Source organism: Zingiber officinale, chromosome 10A, assembly GCF_018446385.1.
Source record: "Zingiber officinale cultivar Zhangliang chromosome 10A, Zo_v1.1, whole genome shotgun sequence".
Lineage (NCBI taxonomy): Eukaryota > Viridiplantae > Streptophyta > Magnoliopsida > Zingiberales > Zingiberaceae > Zingiber > Zingiber officinale.
The window spans coordinates 20,854,049-20,879,303 of record NC_056004.1 but is presented as its reverse complement, the minus strand read 5'-3'; the positions used below and the strand labels follow the sequence as shown (position 1 = coordinate 20,879,303).

Genomic DNA, 25,255 nt, shown 5'->3' with positions numbered 1-25,255 from the left:
ATCCAGACTTAGGGCCCACATGAAGTCCACGTCTTTCATCAATGTCTGCCACTAAAATGTGATGAACGGCAAGAAAATTAACGGCAGGAAAATTAACTCATAATAATTTTTATCTTGAATTTTTAAAAATAGGAAAATTATTTTAAATTATTATTATTTATTATTGTAATTTATTTATGAACTAATAAAATTCAACAAGTGACTTATTAATTCATGATAAACCCATAAATAAAATGATTAAAAATCAGTAGATATGCATCCCGCCAAAATCGTGCATCCTTCGCCAGTTCTCGTCCTCCTTCGCCGCGTTCCGCAGTCCTCCACCTGTCTCGCTCTCTACTCCACCTCGTTCACTCTCTAGGGTTTTTTGTATCTTCCGCTTTCCTCCTCCTTCGGCGCGATTGCAAGCTCGCAATGGCGGCGTCCGGCTCGAGACCCTGGATCGCCGGCGGAGGCGGCGCGAATCCCAACGGTAATTTGCCTCGGATTCCGGCGGTGTCGTTGCGTTATTTACCCCTGCAAAGAGGATTTGCTGAACGGTGGATTATCTCGCTTCGGTGCATCTCTGATGGGCAATCCGTCAACGGAAGCGCTGGCGAGGTCTCCAGCTGCAGCTATGGCAGAGCGGAGGAGAACGAGAGCTTTGTGCGATGTTTCCGACAGGCATGGCCCTACATAAGCGGGCACAGGGGGAGTACCTTTGTGGTCGTGCTATCGGGGGAGATCGTGGACAGTCCTTATTTGGATAGCGTTCTTCAGGTATTGGCGTTTTGTCTCCGAGTAGCCAATTACAATTTCTGATCTGCTTTCGAGATGACACAGAACAAATCTAGTTTCACTTTCTTAAAATAAAATGCCTAAAGGTTTTCTCTGTCTATTTGATGTCATTTGGAGTTCTATTAAGGTTGAGTTGCTTCATTTTAGTGATTATATTTGGCGTTGGAAGCGAAATTTCAGTTTTTTTTTTTCGACGGTGATTAATCGAGGCTTATTTATGCTATTTTTTGGAATGAGTTCCCTAGGAAAGCAATAATCCTCAGAATTGCATATTCTTTTTATCCTTCGTCTATAGAGAATTTATGAGAACTCAAGGGCCCCGTCGAAGTATTGTGAGCCGCAGCAGTGTGGCTCCTTTTATTTTATTTTATTTTTCTACCGATTGGAGTGTGATGGTGACATCGAATCTGAAAGTTTGGCTATTGAGTGAATTATGTTAGAGCATCAACACTAGCTTATGTAAAACCAATTACTACCCTAAATTTTACATTTTTTGTCAAAAAAAAACTACTTACATCATATTCCCTTTCAATTCTCTAAATCTAGATTTATGCTACGGTGCTTCTCCAATTACAGAGGATGAAACTCTCTACCTTAAAAATAAAATAATATTTCTTTTCAATCTCTCTCCTTCCTAAACTCTCCACTATTACAAATATAATAATAAAAAAATAGAAGAGAGAAGAAAACAATTAAAAAATAAAGATAATGAAAATTTTAGAATAGTTGGTGCAGTGTGTAGTGAAAAGTGATAGTCTAAATTTAATAAAGCGGGCGGTTCATCCTAAATTTTAGAAATATGATAGAGAAACCGGTGTGGATGCTCTTATAATAGAATTGTCTTGTGTATCTATGAAGTGCTGTCTGACATGTAACTTATTGTTGAATAACGATGATAATGTTTTATTTAAAGTTTTTGTCTTGATTATTTTGTGGGAAAATGTTCCAATAATAGACTAAATATGTGTGGTTCTCATCTTGTTCAAATGCCAGTTGATGGTCTGTGTTTAGCTTTCTCCAAACAAAAATATGGAGTATGAAGACTTAGTGGTTCTCTGTTTTGTCACAAGGAAATTGATTACTTCTTTTCACATCACATTTATGTGTCTGATGCCATTTTATTGTTTAACAAGACATTCTTTCCTTGGATTAGAATCTTGTTCTACACCTGGTGGTACTACAGCCAGTAAGTATGTACTGGCTTGATTCTGCCGAGCTACAAAAACTTGCGTATGTCAGTTGGTAGAACTTAATCACTTGGTAGTTGGTAAAGGCATGTAATGAACCTATTGAATGCCCTATATGGCTTGCTAAATGGCAGATATTGCACTTCTTGACTGCTATACTTCAGTATACTGATGGTATTGGGCAGTACAACCGTGAAAAATGGAAACACAAGACATAGCAGATGGATTTTAGCATCCTAGATGGCTTTTTGTTTTTTCACATGTTAAAAGTCTATATATGCCAATATATATGTATATATACAGGACGTTTGTTTGTTAAATTTAAGCTTTCATTTAATCTTTTTTTGTTTTAATTTAATCTTCATTAGATTAGGATTACATTTCATGATTTTTATTACAATTAAACGCTCATAATTTAGCTAGGTGTTATTAGAATGTATCTAGATCTTGCTTGATTATTTATTTCATTCTATACATTTAATCTGTTTCAAAGGGTAGAAGTAAACTAATAGTATGCCAACAGAGAGCTTGTACCAGACAAGTGAGTCGGTTCAATCTGGTTTACTGGCTCATGCTTGACAAGCTGATACCAATGTGCTTGATCTGTGTATAAACTGGTTTAGTGGTTATCACTTACAAGTTGATGTCTGTTTGCTTTATCTTCATTAAGTTGTGTTTCAATATGAAATGGAACACTGTATAGTTTGAAACTGAGACTTGGCAAGCCAATCTCATAGTTTTTTGTTTGATTTGAATATTGAACGATTAATAATATGCTAATTATGTTTCCTTTTTAAATACATGGAGGAATCTTTAAGCCTTTCTCAAAGGAATTACACCAGTAAGACATCAATGCAATAAAGTTTGACTACATGGCTCCAAGTAATAGAATCTTAAGAACACCTTAATTTACTTTCTTTAGTACCTTTTGGCGCCTTGTGTTGCTAAAAAAGTAAAAGTATTCACTGATTGTGTTCAGTAAATCATCACTAATGCAACTTGCAGGATATTTCTCTCCTTCATGGTCTTGGGATCAAATTTGTAGTTGTACCTGGAACCCATGTCCGAATTGACCAGTTGTTGGCAGAAAAAGGTATTATTTTTCTACGTACTTTTGACTCTAGATTATCAGGACTCCTATTCTTCTGTTACTCTGCAAAATTTCTCGCCTTATCAGAAAATGCCATTTCCTCTGTGTTCCAGAGGAAATTTTGGTCTATTTCTACTAACTTAGCTTACTATAGATCTGCACTCTTTAATGAACTTTTTGTTGATGCCATTTTCTTCTTTGCTGTCATAGTGTTTTGTCACATACCAAGTTTCTGGCTCCTCAATTCATTCGCGTTGACACTGTTTGCCTCTTTCAAACAATGAGAAATGCATAGCTGATATACTTTCCAATTCTCTCAAATTGTCATCACTTATCTTTTTTCTTTTGCTAATGAACTCCAATGGAAACTTGGGTGGAACAGAACTTATAGAAGTTTGGTTCCTTTTATTCCCCCTCTTAAAACATTAGAGAGCTAGGAAACCTTATCTAGTGCGACAATTGGAATTCTCCCAAGAAAGATTAGGATACATGACCAACTATTTTCCATCTGTGCTTCCTCCAAAAATTAAAATTCTTGTAACCTATTTTAGAAAATTTTCAAAATAATCTGCTTCTATTTGGAAGAAACTCTCTGAAATCTATACAAAATGATTCACTATAACAAACTGGATCAGTTAAATTAAATGCCCAGGTCAATTTATAGGCTTGACATTGGAACTTATTAATAAGCAGATGGATATTTTACTAATATCATAAGTTTCTTGTTGAATTACTCATTTTGGTCCATCTCCATTATTGTTCTCCTCCCTCCATGTTCAGAGTAGTGCCAAACCACAGCCTCCTCTGTTTATTCTTCTCTTGTAACTTAAATATAATCTTGCACGCTTTTGTCCTATCATGTCATAAAGAAAGTAAAAGAATGCTTTGGCATAGGTATTGGTCCTATCCATGTATGACCAAGTGGAAGCTCCTGAACCTGTCCAACTAATCAGGTTACCTTTCTTATTCAAGGATCTCCTTGCTGAACAGACAGCCTTCTGAATCAGATGAAACTTGTGCGGGCATTCTGGATTTTACTTATAATAACAGAATTTGTTTAAAGGTGTTTTGTTTTTTGATACTCTCCTAATGCTTTCTACAAATCAATATTGCAATGCAATTTCCAACTATCATCTCAGATCTATGACATAATATTAGATCAAGTCAAAGGTCCTATGAATGTGCTGAGATATGAGAATGCAAATTCCTTCAAAGACCACGTAGATACAGCAGGTGCCTTATGTTAGCTCAGCTGATAGGGACATTAAATGTCAGTTGAAGTCAACCTGATTCACTGTTAGTTCAACCTCACAACTTTCAATTAGAATTTGATTTGAGCTGAAAGCAAAATTAAATCAAGCAACAATGTTCGTTGACACCCATATAGTCTCAGAATAATACCAAACTCAAATAGAAAGTGGTAGATCAGTTTAATGTAACATGGTTTATCTATAAAAATTCCCTATTTAATCTTAATTCGGCCCTATTTATATCTATTTAAATTAAATTCCCAGAATATTTTAGCACCAATGTGTAAAAGTACATGTGTTCTTAGCGAACTATGTCCTTGCTCTACGAATTATAATAATTGAATACATATGATGCTTGCACATCTTAAGTTTTGAGATATTTATTTAAATTAGACCAAGCTGCTGTGCAAAATTAACTTTTTTTTTTTCAGGTATCAAGGGCAAGTATGTTGGTACCTATCAAACTAGTGATTCTAAATTACTAGAGGCTGCAATGGAAGTAGCTGGAAGAATTAGTCTTGCTATAGAAACAAAGCTGTCTCCTGGACCACCTATATTAAGTCTTCGTCGACATGGTGACAATGACCGTTGGCATGAACTTGGTGTTTGTGTGACAAGTGGTAACTTCCTTGTAGCTAAGGTAATTTTACGTGAAATAGATATGTACTTGCAAGTCTCTCATATCATATGTTTGCTCCATAACTAAACGCATAAAACTTTACCCCTGTTTTGCCTTTTCCAGTTTACAATGAAATCATTTACAAAAGAGAGCAAACACCTTCCTTTTCCCTTTGTATTATAACTACCAGAACATACTGAAAGGATTCTGCTGAGGGGGAATGGGTAAATACTGAGCTCAAGAGATATGCACAAAAAAACAGATATTATAGAAAATTCAAGCTTAATTTAATTGGGACATATTGCTTCTCTTCTTCCATTGGGTGGCTTATAATTTGGGAAGCTAGCAACTAACAAGCACTATCCTTTGTAGACGTGGATCACAACTTCTTAGACTGCAGGAGTTAACCTACAATCCTAAATGCCTCAACTTCCAAAATTTAAGTCACTTCATTGAACTTCAAAAGAGCATGATGTGCAATTAAAATCATGGAGCTATTAGAAAAGGGTTTCAATGACCACATAATTGAAATGGTTTAGAAGAAACACAAGATTCAGATGTGTTGCCTCACGTGGCCAACAGCTTCCTTAGTTGGTAACAAAGAAGGAATCTTAGAAGATACAAGGATTTAATCTGCTTTGACAGTAAGTTGAGAGGAATATACTAGATTATTTGATTGAAAGTGTACAATTACACCTCTACATAAGGTGCCAACGTAATACCTAATAACTAAGTTTATTCCATGTGGAACTAAACCTATATATTCTAGCAACACCTGAGACAAAGATTATCATCTTCTTATCCATTTTAGAAATTATTTTAGATATAGGTCTTTTACTTTTTTTTGTTCTTCTTCTCTTTTTTACCCTTGAAAACAAGGTTTTGAATTCCTTGTGACCTTGTTCATATTTCCTGCAATTTCCTCTTTTTTTTTTCTTGGGAAATTTGAGGACAAATTTTTTCTCTGGATTTGTTCTCTAACTTCTTTCTAGTGAGGATAGGTAACTTGCTGCCGATCTCATGTTGCAGAAAAGAGTAGTTGATGGTCATGACTTTGGGTCTACTGGTGAGGTGAAAAGGATAGATGTTCTACGCATACGAGAATGGCTCAACAAGGAATGTTTAGTTATACTAAGCAATCTAGGTTGCTCTAGTGCAGGAGAAGTTTTAAATTGCAAGTATGACAATTTTTCTTTTTCTTTTTCTCTGAAGAATTAAATTTAAATCCATGTTCATACTTCCTGCAACTATATTCAATCCAATGAATATTAACAGTTCTGTGGTTATCTTGTAGATGAAACCATTAGTGAATTATTATTATTTTGTAAATACTCACATTCTTATGTTTTGTAGATCTCTTCATGTGCTCACCAGAAAAAAATGCACCTAAAATTCTCTAGATCTAGTATTGCCAAATAAGTTGGCACATGTTTGTCTTTATTAACAATTGCTTTTTGTTTCTGAGCATATTGGTTATTTTTAGTCCATCGAGGGTCATAGATATTGGGTTTGTGTGCCTTTTCTGGCTGTGCACCATATTGAAATCCTTTCTATATGTGCTGACTGTTTCTGTGAAATTTTAAATTGCAAGTGAATTTTATAATTTCCCTCATAAAAAAGGCCTAGTCCTCAATGTTCGCCAGCCACAGAGTGATAGAGAGCTTATAGAAGGACCTGAATCTGCTTCAGTTCTTTGTTCAGTTTGAACACCAAATTTGCAACTAAGTGCAAGATAACTATTTCCAATCATGAGGAAAGGGCTAACAGTTGAATGGCAATCAGTCATTGTAAATACTTTCTGTATCCATATAAAGAGACAAATCATAGTCTTTTAGATATCTGGACAAATTCTTATAGTTTGATTGGTCAAAAGATCTATAAATTAGTCTTGAGAGTTGAGGGTGACAAACAGGCATTCTAATTTGGTTTGCTGAGGGATCTTTTCCTTGACTGTTGTCTTTCCTGGTTATACATCTAATTTCTGCATTTTTCATGATCCAGCACAAGATCAAAGTTACCATATATGCTTGCTCAAATATACTTTTTCTTTTTGTGTACTCTACACTGACAAGTCTTGTGAATAAATGATCAAATTGTAGATGCCTTGCTCAAGCAGGGTTAGCATTTAATATCCACCAGGAATAAAATAAAGAAAAAGGAAATATATTTCAAAATTTCAATGCGGAGATCATTCTTTGGTTCTTCCCTATGAGTAATTGCCATATTTGGTTTTTGTATTGTAATATGTAAGTCTAGAAGTGATTTTTGGCCCATTTAACTGACTGAACTTCACACTTCTGCAATTATTTGTCAGGTCTATAACTACTGCTGTTTTGGTTTTTGCATATTTGCAATAAAAACCTGATAGTCATTATGGTGGTTATTCTGGAATAAATCCTGGTTAGAGAAAATTGATATCCGAGGTTAATATGTAGCTGAGTACTCTTCTCTTGTTTCTCATTTAAGCTTTATGAATCTAGTGGCTACATTTGAATATTAATGATGCCTTCTTTGCTGCCATTGAGGAACCAAAATTTTTGTTTGATTTTGCAGCACTTATGAAGTTGCTGCAGCTTGTGCACTAGCCATTAAAGCAGACAAGCTTATCTGTATCACTGATGGCAAGATCCTTGATGAACAGGATCGTCCTCTTCGTTTTATGACACTTGATGATGCAGATATGTTGATCAGGAAACGCTCAAAGCAAAGTGCAGTAACTGAGAATTATGTCCTGGTTGGAGGTGAAGAATTGATTTGTTCTCCAGGCTATATTGATTCACATCAAGAGAATAACCTCTCTTGGAACGAAAAAGCATATAATAGAAGGTGTAATGCAACATTTCATAACGGTGTTGGGTTTGACAATGGGAATGGTCTATGGTATGGAAAACAGGGGTTTGCTATTTGGGGAGAAGAACAACCGGGTAGGTTAAGTGGTTACCTCTCTGAGCTGGCTGCTGCAGCCTATGTGTGCAGAGTAAGTTCTCGAAGATGTGAATATCTTATTCCTACCATCATTGTTTATGTTTATAGGATATATAAGCCTTTGGAGCCATCTGTTTTACCAAATTATTCTGTTAAATAAAAAAATGCATCCTCAATGACTCATTGCCCATAGTCCCATCTTTAAAAGCTCCGAACTTCTATAGTCCTTAAAGTACAAGGCACCACATTTGGTAATTAGTCTCACAAAGTTGATATCTACCTACCTTCAGTTTCTCCAATCAAATCCAGTTTACTGAAGCATTTCTTAAGCAATTTTGTGTTGGAATTGACTTTGGAAAACTCTTATGCTCTTTTGAAGCTTTTATATTCAAGCAGATCATTTGTCTTTGTAGGGTGGAGTTCAGAGAGCTCACATAGTTGATGGTACTCTTGGTGGGTCCTTGCTGCTAGAATTATTTACCAGGGATGGCGTGGGAACAATGGTGGCCAGGTGTGTATGCATCCTGCCAATCCCTTTTAGTGATATTTACTGGAATAACATGATAAACCAGAGTTTATAGCATGATCTGAACAGTTGCATTTAAAGCTTTGGGTTGATCAAATTCAGTTTGTTCACTAAGCACACTTGTTGTAATAGATTTTCAAGAAACTATGAGCTAGGATAAAAGGTTCAATTTATTGCATTAAGAGACATCTTGGGAATTCAGTAGTTGGGGTCAAGTTGCAATACAGCATGCCAAGGGTAGTTAGTAAAGATTTTAGTTTGTGATTTGTGTGCCTTTTCTGTTTCTAGTCTCAACTTCTGTAGGTAAAATTTGCATATGAGAACTACATTATTCTATTGAACTTTGAGTTCTTGGAACTTCTTTCCTAGTTAGATGAATTGATGAAAGTCTTCTTTCAGTTCGAGACTTTAATCAACTCTTTTTTTTTTCTAATAATAAACGTCAGTGACGTTTATGAGGGAACACGATCGGCTATTGCTGCAGATCTTCCAGGGATTAAAAGAGTTATTCAGCCTTTGGAAGTATCGGGTGTACTTATCAAGAGAACTGACGAAGAGGTTTACTTTCTTGTTCCATTTGTTCTATTTATGTTAGAAGTCCAAGTTAGATATCCTTTCATGATTAATATATAGATGGAAAACTTTTGACATCTAATATACTCACATAATTAACAAAGATATGCTGTTTTAAAGTTTAAACCTTATTGTCCTTTTCAGCTTCTCAAGCAGTTGGATTCGTTTATAGTAGTTGAAAGAGATGGTTCAGTAATTGCTTGTGCTGCTCTTATTCCCTTCCCTGATGATAACTGTGGTGAAGTTGCTGCCATTGCAGCATCTCCAGAGTGCCGGGGACAAGGACAGGGAAGCAAAATGTTAGGTACTAACTTCTCCTTTTTCTAAAGATCGGGCTTTGAGTCTTTATATGATCATCCTGTTGGATAATTTGTCGGAGATTTTGGGGAATTAGGCAAATTTAAATTACATTGAATTAGATTCAACTTATCTATCGAGATGACCTAAGCAGATAATCAATCTCAGGCTGCTAGCAGGGGTTGATTTTTGTCAAGTGTTGATTGCGGAGTGACTGAACAAGCAGAGTGTCCGGGCCGATCGGCCGAGTGGGAAGAGCATCCGAGCGGGAAGATCGACCGAGCAGGTAGAGCGGGAAGAGTGTCCAAGCGGGCAGATCGATCGAGCAGGCAGAGCGTTTGAGCGGACAGATCGATTGAGCGAAAGATCGGCTGATTAGGACGAGCGGCCGACCGAGTAGTGCGGTCGAACGAGCAGAGCAGTAGATCAGGCCAAGTGGCTAGACGGGCAGAGCAGCTGACCGGGTAGAGTAGCCTTTCAGTAGAAGGTAGGGCGGCTTGAGCGGGTAAGGTGACCGAGCAGGCAGAACGACCGAGTGGGAGAAGCGACCGAGCGGACGAATGGACAGAGGCCTGCGATGGACGCAGTTCCCTTGAAACAGATTCGCCCCACCTCCGACTGTGCTTCGTGGTTTTCTCGGGTCATTTGTTTCCCAGGATACAATAGTTAACCTTGATTCTCACTAAGCACTGTTGTCACGGTGAACTGAGAGGCACCCGACTACTATCACAGGTACTCCGTCGAGCAAAAGATGCACGACAGAGGAGGGTAACGGAGGTGGAGAGCTTCTGCTCGTGTGTCATTTGCCTGTGATCGCAGCCTCCTTATATAGGAGCTCAGACTAATGACCAACATTAATGATCGATTAATAATCATTATTCGCCGAGTAGTGAAACGCCCACGTTTCACTCGGTCGTTTACATTCTGCATCAATCCTTAATTTAACGCATCCGTTACATACCTAAAAAAACAGCAAAAAGATTTATGTGGCAAAATGTTGGTTGTTCCACTTGGACAAATTTTGTCCCGACCGGTCTGGCATTCGGCGTGCGCAGGTAATGCTCGCACACGAGTCAACTTGGTTCAGTGCAATCACGGGTACTCCGCCGAGCAAGAGATGCACGACAGATAAGGGTAATGGAGGTGGAGAGCTTGTGCTCGTGTGTCATTTGTCTGTGATCGCAGCCTCCTTATATAGGAGCTCAGACTAATGGCCAACATTAATGATCGATTAATAATCATTATTCGCCGAGTAGTGAAACACCCACGTTTCACTTGACCGTTTACATTCTGCATCAATCCTTAATTTAATGCATCCGCTACACATCTAAATAAGCAGCAAAAAGATTTATGTGACAAAATATTGGTTGTTCCACTTAGGCAAATTTTGCCCAAACCGGTCCGGCATTCAACGCGCGTAAGTAGTGCTTGTACACGAGTCAATTTGGTTCAATGCAATCCGAGTCTTGTATTTGCATCCCTTGCACACCCACGCGTGAAAGAGAACCTCTTCCTATGCATTTGTTCACATTATCAATGCATGTGAATCAATATAAATCAACCAACATGCCTTGAAACTCCAAATGTGGGACTAAAGTCTCATTCACAATGGAGCTTCTTTCCTCTTCCACCCCTTCTCCATTCACATATATTTAACACATCCTTATATTAATTAAGTGATATTAAACCAATAAATTAGGCTTATGATTAAGCATTTAAGCTTCAATCTTTTTATATATATTCCTTACGTGAGTCAAATGATGTTAGGCCAATAGATTTGTTTTTTTTAATGTTTTTTTTTTTCTGTGGGGGGGGGGGGGGGGGGTTGTTTGGATTTAATGAACAGGGTTGTCCACATAGAAGGATTATAAGTTCCATTTAATACGATTTGGGCTTTTTGGAAATTTAATGAAGCAACGACCAATGTAGTGGAATATAAATTTGATCCATGCCATGTGTTTGTACTTATTATTTTGGATTCAGAACATACAATCAATTAAAAAAACCATTGTTTGCTGATTTCTTCATTTATCAGGCTAATCTTGCACACTTTTATCATCGTAGTCTATGGTTCCCAGCTGGTGCAAGGGCGTTCTTTATTGTCAATGTCATCTCATCGTGTATTAATGCTAGAATGCTTTAGCTTACCAAAACTTTGAAAATTGGCATAAAATAACTCAGAAATTAGTTGACAATTGAAAGGAAAGGATGCATGTGATAACATAAAGCTAGAATGAATCTAGTGATAACATGGGTTGAAATCTTGTGTCATGCCGACCAACACAACCTAAACATATTTTAGTAAGTAACCAAAACTTAATATTGGATGTATTATCTCTCGTGTCAATTTTGTCGTTCTTGCCAATGAGTATGTCAACATACAACACATGTTGGTGTGATTGCAAATGTCAAAATGTGTGGAAATGAATTCGGATGAGTTCAGCTAATGCTTGATAGTTTTTATACCATGTTTTTTTTAATAAAAAAACATTAAATTGATTATCTAATTCAATTGTAAAAGTTAATAAAGTACAAAGTAACTGTGAAAATCAAGAGTAAAAGTAATTTGAATTTGTCTAGACTAAAAAATTTAACAAAACTTATTTTTAATGCACTGATGATAAAATGACCATCAACTCTTTGCTCCTTATTCATGCAGACTTCATTGAGAAGAAGGCATTATTGCTTGGACTAAAAAGACTTTTCCTGCTTACAACTCGTGCTGCAGACTGGTAAGTATACTATGCACTTGCTGTCGAAATCTCCTGATAACCACGTAACACGTAGTTAATGGTTAAAACCAAGAACTGTATTATATAGCTTAAGCTGGCAAGTACACTTTCAGAAATTTACTGGTGTTTGTTATGATTCTTGTCAGCTCCTGAAATCATAAGTAATGACCCATATGCGTCTGCATGCCCTCACGGTTTATCTGATTTCTACCTTTGTTACTACAGTGTTTGAGAAGGCAATCTTGGATCCTAGATACTCTATTTTACAGTCCATTAATAGTCTCGGAGACCCCATATTGCTAACTTAATGCTAGAGAAGGGCAATCCAAGATCCTTGATGTTCTATGAATTCCCCAAGTTAAACAACCAAAATTTCTAGCTACAATGCTGTTTTTTTTTCCTCTTGCTGTAGTACATATATTATTTGATGCTTGTTCCTATGCCTAAACCTTGTCTAGTTCAGCATCAACTGAAAGAATTAATTTTTTAGTATATGATCACTTGTGGCTTGTTTAATGGAGTCCTCTGTGGTACTCATCGACATTCTATAGGTTTGTGAGACGTGGTTTCACAGAGTGCCCTATCGATTCAATTCCAGCTGAAAGGAGGAAACGCGTTGATCTTTCACTTGAATCAAAATACTACACGAAGGAGCTCCAAATGGAGGAAGGTGGCATCACTATTAGCAAATTTGCACTAGGCAATAGATAAACATGTATTTCTAAATCAACTCAGTTTTCAGTTTAATTTTATCTTCTGTTCCCTAGATGAATTGTTCGTATTAAGTTTGTTTTTTCATGGTCCTATAAAGCTCAAGTTAATTGGACATGCTTTCTTCGATAAATCTTTCTAATGGGAGCTTTAAAATGGTCGTGTTTACTTGACATATTGGTATTGTTTTTTCATGTCAAATGTTTCTACGAATTGAAGTGTATTGTTGATCGTGTCTGAAAGTGGGGGAAATGACCTGTTGGTTATAGGGCGGTGTCGAGGTGATTTCGATGTTGACTGTGTGAAGATTTTGAACTGGAGTAAAGTGACACCGAGCGAACCTGCGCAACAAAGATAGGAATTGGGAGAAGGAAGCGTTAGTCATCAGGCTAGGGAAGGGGTTCCTGGTGTAGATACTCCAACGTTCAAGTCAGAATAGTAGTCGAGTGAAATATGTTGGTACAATATTCCCTAGGTCAAGGTTGACCTGGTTGACTGAGCTTGAATGGGGTCAAGCTCGAGTCTTGATGTTTGAGTTTCGATATTTGACAATTCATGGAGACAATACATGAAGATTGTAGGTGCAATTATTCATGTGGGGAGATTGTGGTACAATTCCCTTTTTGGTCAAGGTTGACCAGTTCAGATGTGAAGGAGAGTCAAGTAGGTCAAAGTTGATTGGATACTTGACTGGAAAATCCTGATGAGTGAAGCCAGGTGAAAGTCCTAACTGGGAAGCTAGGCAGAAGGAAAGTCCTGGTGAGTGAAGCCAGGCAGATGGAAAGTCCTGGTGAGCGAAGCCAGACAGATGGAAAGTCCTAGTGAGTGAAGCCGGGCAATGGAAAGACCTGGTGAGTGAAGCTAGGCACGAAAAAATCCAGATGAGTTAATGGTGACCGGACATCCGGTAGAAGGAAGTCCAAGTGGGTCATGGAGGACCGGACACTTGGCACGAGATGATAAGTCCAAGTGGGTCAAGGTTGACCGAACACTTGGCACGAGGAAAAAGTTTAGATGAGTCAAAAGTTGACTGAACTCTTAGCGGTCGTAAGTCCAATAGGGAGTTGGCATAGAACTAGGAAGTTCGGACGTAGTAAACTTCCGAAGGTCATAACTTTTGACTCGGATATCGGAATGAGGTGATCTCGGATGTGAAACGAAGCTAATTTCAAGCTTTACACAGATTTCTGGGTTTCAATCGATTGGGGGATTCAATCGATTGGTTGACACAATTTTGTGCAGAAATGAGCTGGATCGATTGGCTAATCGATTGAAACTTCTCCAATCGATTGGGAGAGTTTTTGAGTGAACAGTAAGCTTCTGAATCGATCAGTTGATCGATTGAAACCTCCAATCGATCGGGCGATCGATTGGAGCGCTGGAAATCGCTCGAGAAGCCTTGAATCGATCGGGCAATCGATTCAAGATGATTCCAGAGAGCACAGAGGCACTCTGGATCGATCGGTCGATCGATCCAAAGCCTCCCCAATCTATTGGGAGCAATTCAATCGATTGGGATTCGACCGTTGGCGCAAATAAAGCTGTTGGCGAGCGTTTTTCTGTGCAGTTCTTCATCTCTTCTCCACGGGTGATCATAGTAACTCTACACAGCGATCCTTTCTTCCTCACCGCCAGTTCTTGGAGGCACATCCAAGTCAAGAGGCGAGTTGCAACAAGAAGAAGAAGAAGCTAGGGTTTTATTGTAATCTTGTAAGATTTACTTGTATTTTGCTTCTTTCTTTCTTATTGTTGTATTGTGAGCTTGTAAGGCTTCTCCGCCTACGGTAGTTACCGTAAAAGAGTGTTTTCATAGTGGAGGGTGCGTGAGTGTGTGGATCCTTGGACTAGTCACCTCTTCTTGAGGTGGATACCAAGTAAATCCCTAGAGTTAGCATTGTTGTGTTGGTTCTCGTATTTTCCGCTGCACATCATCACAAGAAGCAAGCAACGACAAGCACGAGATCGTGACGAGCTATTCACCCCCCTCCTCTAGCTACTTTTCGACCCTAACAAGTGGTATCAGAGCGAGGTCGCTCTTCACCGGAATCATCGCCGGAAGGGGCAACAAGCTAGAGGATGAAGAAGTTGGAGCAAATTTATCAAAGTCAAAGACTTCATCAAAAGGTTCAACTTCAAGATGAAATTCCAAGATGGGCTTGGATTCGATACAAGGGTGCCTCCACCATTCACAATGATGAGCTTCGATTCTTGGAAATCAAAGATCGAAAATTTTCTAATGATGGAGATAGAGCAATGGTTTGCTCTTATGGAAGGCTTCGAAGCTCCAACAAGTTCAAAGGGCAAAATTCTCAAGAGGAGCAAGTGGAGTCAAGAACAAATCCAAAGGTGCGAGGCAAATGACAAAGTAACCAAATTATTGGTTAATTTATTGCCAAGCACAATTCTATGCAAAATTGGAGAATTTGAAGATTCAAAAGAATTGTGGAGCAAATTGGCCAAACTTCATGAAGAACCCTCAACTACAACAAACCAAGAGAAATCCAAAGAGGGCAACTCATTGGAGCAAGACCAAGAGAAGAAGGATTCCGAGGTTGAGAGGTGCTCAACACCGGAGGATCAAGAAGAAGCCTCTACGTCTGGATTAAAAGGAGAAGAAGCCATCCCTACAAGCAAAGGTATAATAATTTCAATTGTAAATAACAAAAATCGTATCATTTGCTTTGAGTGTAGGGAACATGGACATTATAAGAGCAAGTGCCCCAAGTTGGCCAAGAAGAAGGGCCAAGTTGTATCAACGGGCAAGGAGAAGCCCAAGGAGATCGCTCCTAAAACAAAGAAGAGTAAGGAGCACATTGTGTGCTTCTTGTGTAACCAAAAAGGACATTACCGGAGCAATGTCCAAAGGGGAAGAAAGCGGTCAAGGTCAAAGGAGGAAGCACAAGTCAAGGGGGAGCTTTCAAGGTAAAACCCAAGATATCATTTATTGAACCTATTCCTTTAACTAATGGTAAAAAGCATGTTAGTTCCAATTTATATCATTTTAATGATATTTACTATAAAAATAGGAGACATGATAAAATTAATGAAAATCATGTGGTTCTACATGCTAAAACCACCCAACCTAGGTTTAGGAAGATAGATAAAAATTTAGGCAAGAACTCTAAGGATTTTAATTATAAGCCTCGAAATAAAAATGCTCAACGATTTAAGGAAAAATCAAAATCTAGGGATTTATGGGAAGAAAATCAAGTCTTGAAGTCAATGCTTGATAAAATGGAAAAGACCCTAAGAAGGATGGAAAATATCCTAAAAGGGCAAAAAGAGCATAGTCTAGGTCTAGAAGCACAAAAGTCATCCAATGACTATAGAGGTTTGGGATACAAACCTAATGCTAAGAAGGATGTAACTTCTTACCATATAGTTTCATATATCTATGGAACTAACTCTAGGTCTAAGGGTTAAGTCAAGGATACAAGGGAAGCTATCCCTATAAGTATTTTTGCAACAACGAACGTGACCAAGACTTCTAAGAAGTCTAAGAAAGTCACTAAGAAGGTCACGAGGGAAGCAGTCCCTAGAGTTGACCTAGAAAAAGTGATCAAGGCTTCTAAGAAGCCTAACAAGGTCATTAGGAAGGTATCTAGGGAGGTTATCCCTAGCAAGTACCTAAAGCATCCAAGGAGCACCAATAGACTTTGGGTTCCTAGGAGCATTTTCTCTACCCCTTAGATGGGTTAGAGAGTGTCAAGTCTAATTGAAAAGGTAATTAACCCGATCATGATGAAGTTGACACTCGGAGAGCATTTTTAAGGTTATTATTAACCTTTGAAAATGAAGTAAATTTTTATTTACTCTTGGAAAGAGTGAAATGTGCCATAATTTGAGAAAATTGATTTTAAACTTAAATTGGCACAATTGGGAGAATCATAAGAACTACCAAGTTGAGATTTTGGTATGTTCTTAGGGAATTAAAGGCAATCTAGGTGTTATTTTAAATTGTTATTCTTTAAAAGAGTAAATTGTATCAAAATTTGAGGAATATGCTTATTTTAAAATTGGCACAAATTAGGAAAAACAAAAGAAATGTCAAAATTAAATTTTGGCATTTTCTTGGGAAATAGTGGGCAATCTAGGGTTTAAATTTTAAGTTAGCTAAGGTTTAAAGATATTTAGATAGATAATTTAGGTATTTTATTTATACTAATGTGCTATGCTTTGTGATCCTGTCCGAATGCGGAGTCGATAGACGCTGGGCACGTGGCGCTTCCTTAGCTGCTGCTGTAGCTGATCGATCCTCCGGCAGCGCCTCCGGCGAACCTGCACGAAGTCGGGCCGGGAGGGGGTTCCCGGCGACGACCCTCCGACGCTCAAGTCAGGCAAGGAGAAAATAGATATCGAAGGCAGAAACGGCGTGTTCGCCCCCCCTCTGATGAAGAATGAGGGCCCTTTATATAGGGCTACGGAGGAGCTCTAGCACACTTACCGAGGTGTATACATGTCCATCCGTCATACCTCGGTATGGGTTTGTCAGAAGACCTTGCCTGACACCATGCCGCACAGTCTCAGCACCTCTCTGATGGGACAACGGAGGTTTCTGTGAAGCTCTAGGTATGGCCTAATAGCTAGCCATACTTGCTGTCAGATGCCTTTTCCCTCTCCGTTTGTCCTTTCTGTTGGCCTGCCGCTCATCTTCCCGCTCGGCTTTCCATGAATAGTCCGACCGGACTAGTGCACTGATCCATTCGTGTACTCTACAGTAAGGTGCTCGGGTGCTTGGATGAAACCTAAGCATGGTCAATTTGCAAATAAGCCGGGCGGCCTGTCAGATAGGGACGCCGCTCGGCTAAGCGTCGCTGTTTGAACGCTGTACACCCAAAGCTACGCGGGGTCGCCGCTCACTCCATCCGGCCGGTCGGCTTGTCAACCTCCTGGCTGCCACGTGGAGTTAGCTCATCTTAAAGGGGGGCCCCGGTTCTTACCGCCGGATCACTTGCCTCTGGTTGAGGGGAGGAGACCGTCGTTCGGCTCTCCTTGGAACAGGATTGGACACAAAGGGAAGTCTTCGGCAATCCCTCGTGTTGTGCGTATCCGTTTGGTGGAATTTGCAGAACATTGGGGTCCACTTCTTCTTTGGCTTGGGTCGAGCGGCACCCACTTCTTGCACGTGCGATCTGGTGTGGGGAGATCGAATCGCTTCAGCCCTTGGTCCTCTAGGTGGTTGCTGAGCGGAGTGCTGCTTCCGCTCGGCATGAACAAGTGCACGCTCGGTTGGAGCTTCTTTTTTCCGAGCAGCTTGCGCTTCTTCCACGTTTATGTATTCATTGGCCCGATGTAGCATGTGATCATAGTCTCGGGGCGGCTTTCGGATGAGCGACCTGAAGAAGTCCCCATCAACAAGGCCTTGTGTGAAGGCGTTCATCATCGTTTCCGATGTGGCTGTTGGGATGTCCATCGCCACTTGGTTGAATCGCTGGATGTAAGCTCGAAGCGATTCTTTTGGTTCTTGCTTGATGGCGAACAAGCTAACGCTTGTTTTCTGATAACGCCGACTGCTGGCGAAGTGGTGGAGGAAAGCCGTTCGGAAGTCCTTGAAGCTTGTGATGGATCCGTCCGGCAGCCTACGGAACCACCGCTGAGCCGATCCCGAGAGCGTGGTAAGGAAGACTCGGCACTTCACTCCATCTGTGTATTGGTGGAGCGTGGCGGTATTATCAAACTTACCCAAATGATCATCCGTCGTTAAAGATCAAGAGACGAGCCGGCGTCTATAAACCCTCCGAGCGGAAGACCGACGAGCACCGTCGTTAAAGATCGAGAGCCGCGCCGACCGGCTATAAATATCCGCGCCGACGAGCACCGTCGTTAAAGATCGAGAGCCGCGCCGACCGGCTATAAATATCCGCGCCGACGAGCACCGTCGTTAAAGATCGAGAGCCGCGCCGACCGGCTATAAATATCCGCGCCGACGAGCTCCGTCGTTAAATATCGAGAGCCGCGCCGACCGGCTATAAATATCCGCGCCGACGAGCACCGTCGTTAAAGATCGAGAGCCGCGCCGACCGGCTATAAATATCCGCGCCGACGAGCTCCGTCGTTAAAGATCGAGAGCCGCGCCGACCGGCTATAAATATCCGCGCCGACGAGCACCGTCGTTAAAGATCGAGAGCCGCGCCGACCGGCTATAAATATCCGCGCCGACGAGCACCGTCGTTAAAGATCAAGAGACGAGCCGGCGTCTATAAACCCTCCGAGCGGAAGACCGACGAGCACCGTCGTTAAAGATCGAGAGCCGCGCCGACCGGCTATAAATATCCGCGCCGACGAGCACCGTCGTTAAAGATCAAGAGACGAGCCGGCGTCTATAAACCCTCCGAGCGGAAGACCGACGAGCACCGTCGTTAAAGATCGAGAGCCGCGCCGACCGGCTATAAATATCCGCGCCGACGAGCACCGTCGTTAAAGATCAAGAGACGAGCCGGCGTCTATAAACCCTCCGAGCGGAAGACCGACGAGCACCGTCGTTAAAGATCGAGAGCCGCGCCGACCGGCTATAAATATCCGCGCCGACGAGCACCGTCGTTAAAGATCAAGAGACGAGCCGGCGTCTATAAACCCTCCGAGCGGAAGACCGACGAGCACCGTCGTTAAAGATCGAGAGCCGCGCCGACCGGCTATAAATATCCGCGCCGACGAGCACCGTCGTTAAAGATCAAGAGACGAGCCGGCGTCTATAAACCCTCCGAGCGGAAGACCGACGAGCACCGTCGTTAAAGATCGAGAGCCGCGCCGACCGGCTATAAATATCCGCGCCGACGAGCACCGTCGTTAAAGATCAAGAGACGAGCCGGCGTCTATAAACCCTCCGAGCGGAAGACCGACGAGCACCGTCGTTAAAGATCGAGAGCCGCACCGATCGGCTATAAATATCCGCGCCGTCTAGCCCAGACGTTAAACCGCAGAGACGAGCCGGCGTCTATAAACCCTCCGAGCGGAAGACCGACGAGCACCGTCGTTAAAGATCGAGAGCCGCGCCGACCGGCTATAAATATCCGCGTCGAGAGCCGCGCCAGCCGGCTATAAATATCCCCGCGCCGACGAGCTCCGTCGTTAAAGATCGAGAGCCGCGCCGACCGGCTATAAATATCCGCGCCGACGAGCACCGTCGTTAAAGATCGAGAGCCGCGCCGACCGGCTATAAATATCCGCGCCGACGAGCACCGTCGTTAAAGATCAAGAGACGAGCCGGCGTCTATAAACCCTCCGAGCGGAAGACCGACGAGCACCGTCGTTAAAGATCGAGAGCCGCGCCGACCGGCTATAAATATCCGCGCCGACGAGCACCGTCGTTAAAGATCAAGAGACGAGCCGGCGTCTATAAACCCTCCGAGCGGAAGACCGACGAGCACCGTCGTTAAAGATCGAGAGCCGCGCCGACCGGCTATAAATATCCGCGCCGACGAGCACCGTCGTTAAAGATCAGGAGACGAGCCGGCGTCTATAAACCCTCCGAGCGGAATACCGACGAGCACCGTCGTTAAAGATCGAGAGCCGCGCCGACCGGCTATAAATATCCGCGCCGACGAGCACCGTCATTAAAGATCAAGAGACGAGCCGGCGTCTATAAACCCTCCGAGCGGAAGACCGACGAGCACCGTCGTTAAAGATCGAGAGCCGCGCCGACCGGCTATAAATATCCGCGCCGACGAGCTCCGTCGTTAAATATCGAGAGACGAGCCGACCGGCTATAAATATCCGCGCCGACGAGTACCGTCGTTAAAAATCAAGAGACGAGCCGGCGCCTATAAACCCGTCAATCGGAAGACCGACTGACCCTAGGTTCCGCTCGGTCAAGTACCCAAATAAACTTGGGCGTATTGCGGATGTCCTCTGCTATCGAGGGGCACGGAGCGTATAGCCAAGTCGGAGGAGCACGGGAAGGACAGAGCGGATATGTGAGAAGACAGATAATAGAAAGAAAAAGATTGCATTAAGTTCAAATTTTGCAGGCTGAGCGGCCCATTTACAAAAATAGGCTATTTTCTTTAGCCAAGTGGTTACATCGCATCCCTATTCTAAGTACTCATAGAGGTCAGATGGGATGTCGTTGAGCAGAGCCGTCTGGTCCTTTGCGGGGATGGTGGCCGACTCGGGAAGCTGTCCAGTGGACTTCAGATAATTCGTCGTAGCAGCCATGGCGAGTTCGAAGGCTCGATACATCCGCTCGCAGACCTTCTCGGAGAATTCGGCCGAGCGGATATAGTTTTGTTTCAGAGTAGCCACCCGGCTCGGTTCCGCTTCTTGGTATTCTTTGAGAGCCGCCCGGGAAGCATCAGCTGCGTCCTTGTGCTCTTGTAAGGCAGCTCCAAGCTTCGCCACTTCGTCCGAACGGGCGCTCTTCTCGGCAGTCAGTTGGTCCATCAGGTCCTTGACCTTCTGCTCCAGACCTCGGGCCTCCACATTCTTCTTCTCCAGATCGGAGATAGCCGTATTCTTCCGAGTGGTGGCCAAGGCCACCTTCTCGCCGAGCGACTTATTTATCCGCTCGGACTCAGCCAGGTGGTGAGCTTGATCAGCAGTCTTTTTCTGCTCGGCCGCCAGCAGACCCCGGGTCTCCTTTAGTTGACTCTGCAGCTCGGCGTATGTTGGGCCCAAGGAGCCGGCCGGACCGCTTGAAGCTTTTAGTTGCTTCAATTCCGCCTCTGCTTCAGCTAGGCGGTTGGAAACCGCTATTTCCTCGACCCATCTCTGCAGGAAATATAACTATCACTATCGGCCGAGCGGAATTAGCATATAAACGATTTGGAAGGTAAACACTTACCCCGGTGGCTTGTCCCATGTGGCTGTCGGCGAGTTTACCGAGCGGGATCATTGCAACCCGGGCTCGAGCATCCGCCCACATCTCAGCCAATGGGCCCTTCAGAGTGATGGTATGCTCGGGCACCCCTGGCTGGTCGGCCTCAGGAAGCAGCTCTTCCGTTGGGAGATGAAGAGCGACCCTAATGGTGCGGCCACGGCCGGAGGTCACACCCGCAGTCGGCAAGGGATCAGAAGTGGGCGCGGAAAATTGAGAGTGAATGGCTGACCGCTGGACCGAGCGACGAACAGGCGGAAGGACGTTGATCGGAACAGCCTCCACCGGAACAGCTGGCTCTTCCCAGCCCGAAGGTGTCTGGTCGGACGATATGGTCGGGGCCATTGGCGCTTTGCCCCGCGCAGATGTAGGTGCCCGCTCAGAGGAACGGACCGTGGAGGTCGCCGACCGAGCGGAAGTCTCCACTCGACGCCTCTTTTGAGGCTGCTCCTCTGCCCGAGCGGAATCTCCCTCGGGAGTGGTTGGTACTCCGGCAGGGGTGGCTCCACCTGCCCCTCCTTGCTGAGAAGAGGGGGTGGCCGATTCAGCCTGAGTCTCGCTCTCTCCTTCGCGAGATCCGACCGGCTTTATACCCAAGGCTTCCATTTCTTTGGCCGCCACGGCTTCCAGAGCGGCCGCCTTTCTTTTCATAACACCAGCCATGACCGAGTCCATGATGGTGTCCGCTGCAAAGAAAGGAGAAGAAATCAGTTAGCAATTAAAGCAAATGCCCAATCAAAATTCTTACCGAAGCAGGCCGGAAGAGGGGTCCGTATAGGACTCAGACCGAAGATATACATCACTCCTTCGTGGAGAAGCTTATTGATGTCGAGGCGCAGACCGGATAGCATGGTTGCGGCGTGTAGGTAGTCCGGTCGGGTCTTGAATTTCTTCAACTCGGGAGTGGTGGGCAGACTGACTTGCCATTTTGTTGGGAATGGGGCCTGACCGGGCATACGTATGTAGAAAAAATACTCCTTCCAATGTTTATTGGAGGAGGGGAGTTTGTTGAAAAAGACCAAGCCAGGCCGAGCTTGGAACATGAAGGTGCCCGGCTCGGCTTGCTTAGGATAATAAAAGTAAGAAAAGACCTCCGGTCGGAGGGGAATATTGTGGATTTTGAAGAGGACGACGACGCCACAAAGAAGGCGGAAAGTGTTAGGTACCAAACTGCCGAGCGGCACTCCGAAAAAATTGCAGACGTCAATGATAAAAGGATGAATGGGAAAGCGAAGACCGGCTGCAAACTGGTCTCGGAAGACACAGAAAGCTCCGCGCGGCGGCCTGTGCGGCCGAGCGGAAGGCCCAGGTAGGCGAATTTCGAAATCCTCTGGGATTTCAAAATTGTCCATCAGAATATCGAAGTCTCGTTGCTCGAATCGGGACTGCATGGTGGTATACCATGGACCGAGCGACTGATCTTCGGGGTTAGAAGAGCTAGCCATAGGGCCGATCGGAAAAAATCGAAAAGGCAAAAAGAGCAGAAGAAAAGCAATAGCAAACGAAAGGAGGTTGCAAGGATTGAAACTGAGAAAGAAATGCGGAGGAAATGTATTAAACCTTACTGCGATGAGAGAAATCGAGGAAAGGGCGCCGGAAAGCGTCGGAAACCAGCGGTGAGGTCACCGGAGCTCCAAAGCACAGGGGCAGAAGTATCAACCAGGTTCGCGTAAGCAAGTAGGAAGAAAGAAGAAGCGAAGAGATTATAAGGTGGCGGCCGGGCGGCTTCCACCGTTGGATCCAGGTCACGCGAACCAAGGCACTCATCCAGCCATCCGCTGCGAATCGCTTCGATCACATCAAAAATACCACCGCCACTGATCGCCAATGGCAGTGCTCCACGTGGCATTCAATCATTCGGAGCATTTAATGAAGATATGCTCAACCTTAATGTCGAAGATTGACACAGGGCACGAGGAGATTCGATGAATGGTACGGATGGCTGAGTGGATCATACTGGCAAAGAGGAGCCGATCGGCTAGACTAAATTGACTCTTAGTCCAGTCAGTCGGGCTATACGCCTCCTTCGACTAGACTTGAAGGGGAGGCAAGTGATCCGGCGGTAAGAACCGGGGCCCCCCTTTAAGATGAGCTAACTCCACGTGGCAGCCAGGAGGTTGACAAGCCGACCGGCCGGATGGAGTGAGCGGCGACCCCGCGTAGCTTTGGGTGTACAGCGTTCAAACAGCGACGCTTAGCCGAGCACCCGAGCACCTTACTGTAGAGTACACGAATGGATCAGTGCACTAGTCCGGTCGGACTATTCATGGAAAGCCGAGCGGGAAGATGAGCGGCAGGCCAACAGAAAGGACAAACGGAGAGGGAAAAGGCATCTGACAGCAAGTATGGCTAGCTATTAGGCCATACCTAGAGCTTCACAGAAACCTCCGTTGTCCCATCAGAGAGGTGCTGAGACTGTGCGGCATGGTGTCAGGCAAGGTCTTCTGACAAACCCATACCGAGGTATGACGGATGGACATGTATACACCTCGGTAAGTGTGCTAGAGCTCCTCCGTAGCCCTATATAAAGGGCCCTCATTCTTCATCAGAGGTACGCGAACACGCCGTTTCTGCCTTCGATATCTATTTTCTCCTTGCCTGACTTGAGCGTCGGAGGGTCGTCGCCGGGAACCCCCTCCCGGCCCGACTTCGTGCAGGTTCGCCGGAGGCGCTGCCGGAGGATCGATCAGCTACAGCAGCAGCTAAGGAAGCGCCACGTGCCCAGCGTCTATCGACTCCGCATTCGGACAGGATCACTTTGTTTGACCATCATATGCCATGACATCATGTTTTTGCATTCATGTGTTATTATGAAAAATATAAAAATATCATGTCATGTCATACATACATCATGTAGCTATAGGAAATTTTCTTTTAAAAATTATTTATCTTTCATGTATGCCATAACGCATCATGCATTATTTTATTTCCTTGCAAATTAAGGACAAATTGCATCTATTAATAAGTAACATCCTAGGTGGATGTTAATACTCTCAAAATGCCTAGATAGATATGCATGATCCCTAATTTAGGGCAAAACTAAAATTTTACATTTCATAAGGACTATAAGGTGACTTGTATGTGGTTTTAGTACACATTAGATACAAGTGAGATGTTAGGATGATGAACAAGACTCAAGATGTTGATTTAGTGCATTCTCATGAGTTTTAGGTTCATCAAAACGCATAGTTATGTGTTTTCCAATCATTGGGAAAGCTAATGTACAAGTCATGTGCATTGAGTCCAAAGAATATGGTTGGATATTGGTTTTGAAAATGATTTTAAATATACTTTGGAAAACCTTGGTGAAGACTATCTTTTGATAGTAATCATTATTGAAAAGTTAGACACAAACTAGAAGAAAATACTAAAGTTTTTACAAGTTTTCAAGTTTGTGTCAATATTTGAAAATAGAAAGTATTTTCCTAGAAAACTATTTTTCCTTGATAGTATATACCCTAAGGAATGTCTACATGAATTTTCATGATTTTTAGATTTTTGTAGAATTTTAGGGGAGTTTCTGAAGTTCACTGAAAATGAACTTCAAAAATTTCAGTTCTCCAATCGATCACCCAATCGATTGGAGTGCCTCAATCGATTGGGTGATCGATTGAGAAGGCAATACTTACGAGCAGAAGCTCGCTAGATCGATCCATCGATCGATCTACCTCTCCTGAATCGATCAGTGGATCGATTCAGCTAGGTTCAATCGATTGGGATTTCTTCCCAATCGATTGAAATGCTGATTTTGGCTGG

At 42.8% G+C, this 25,255-nt stretch overlaps 1 protein-coding gene across 1 annotated transcript; it reads left to right on the top strand.

Moving 5' to 3' along the window:
- The first annotated feature begins 257 nt into the window (after window positions 1–257).
- On the top strand, window positions 258–12,802 carry LOC122027070 (probable amino-acid acetyltransferase NAGS1, chloroplastic). Its single transcript, XM_042585894.1, has 10 exons — window positions 258–759; window positions 2,970–3,057; window positions 4,736–4,944; window positions 5,953–6,101; window positions 7,477–7,900; window positions 8,262–8,359; window positions 8,821–8,932; window positions 9,092–9,251; window positions 11,904–11,976; window positions 12,528–12,802. The coding sequence occupies exons 1-10, from the start codon at window positions 415–417 to the stop codon at window positions 12,685–12,687; spliced, it is 1,818 nt and encodes a 605-aa protein (XP_042441828.1). The 5' UTR covers window positions 258–414; the 3' UTR covers window positions 12,688–12,802.
- Window positions 12,803–25,255: the final 12,453 nt, after the last annotated feature.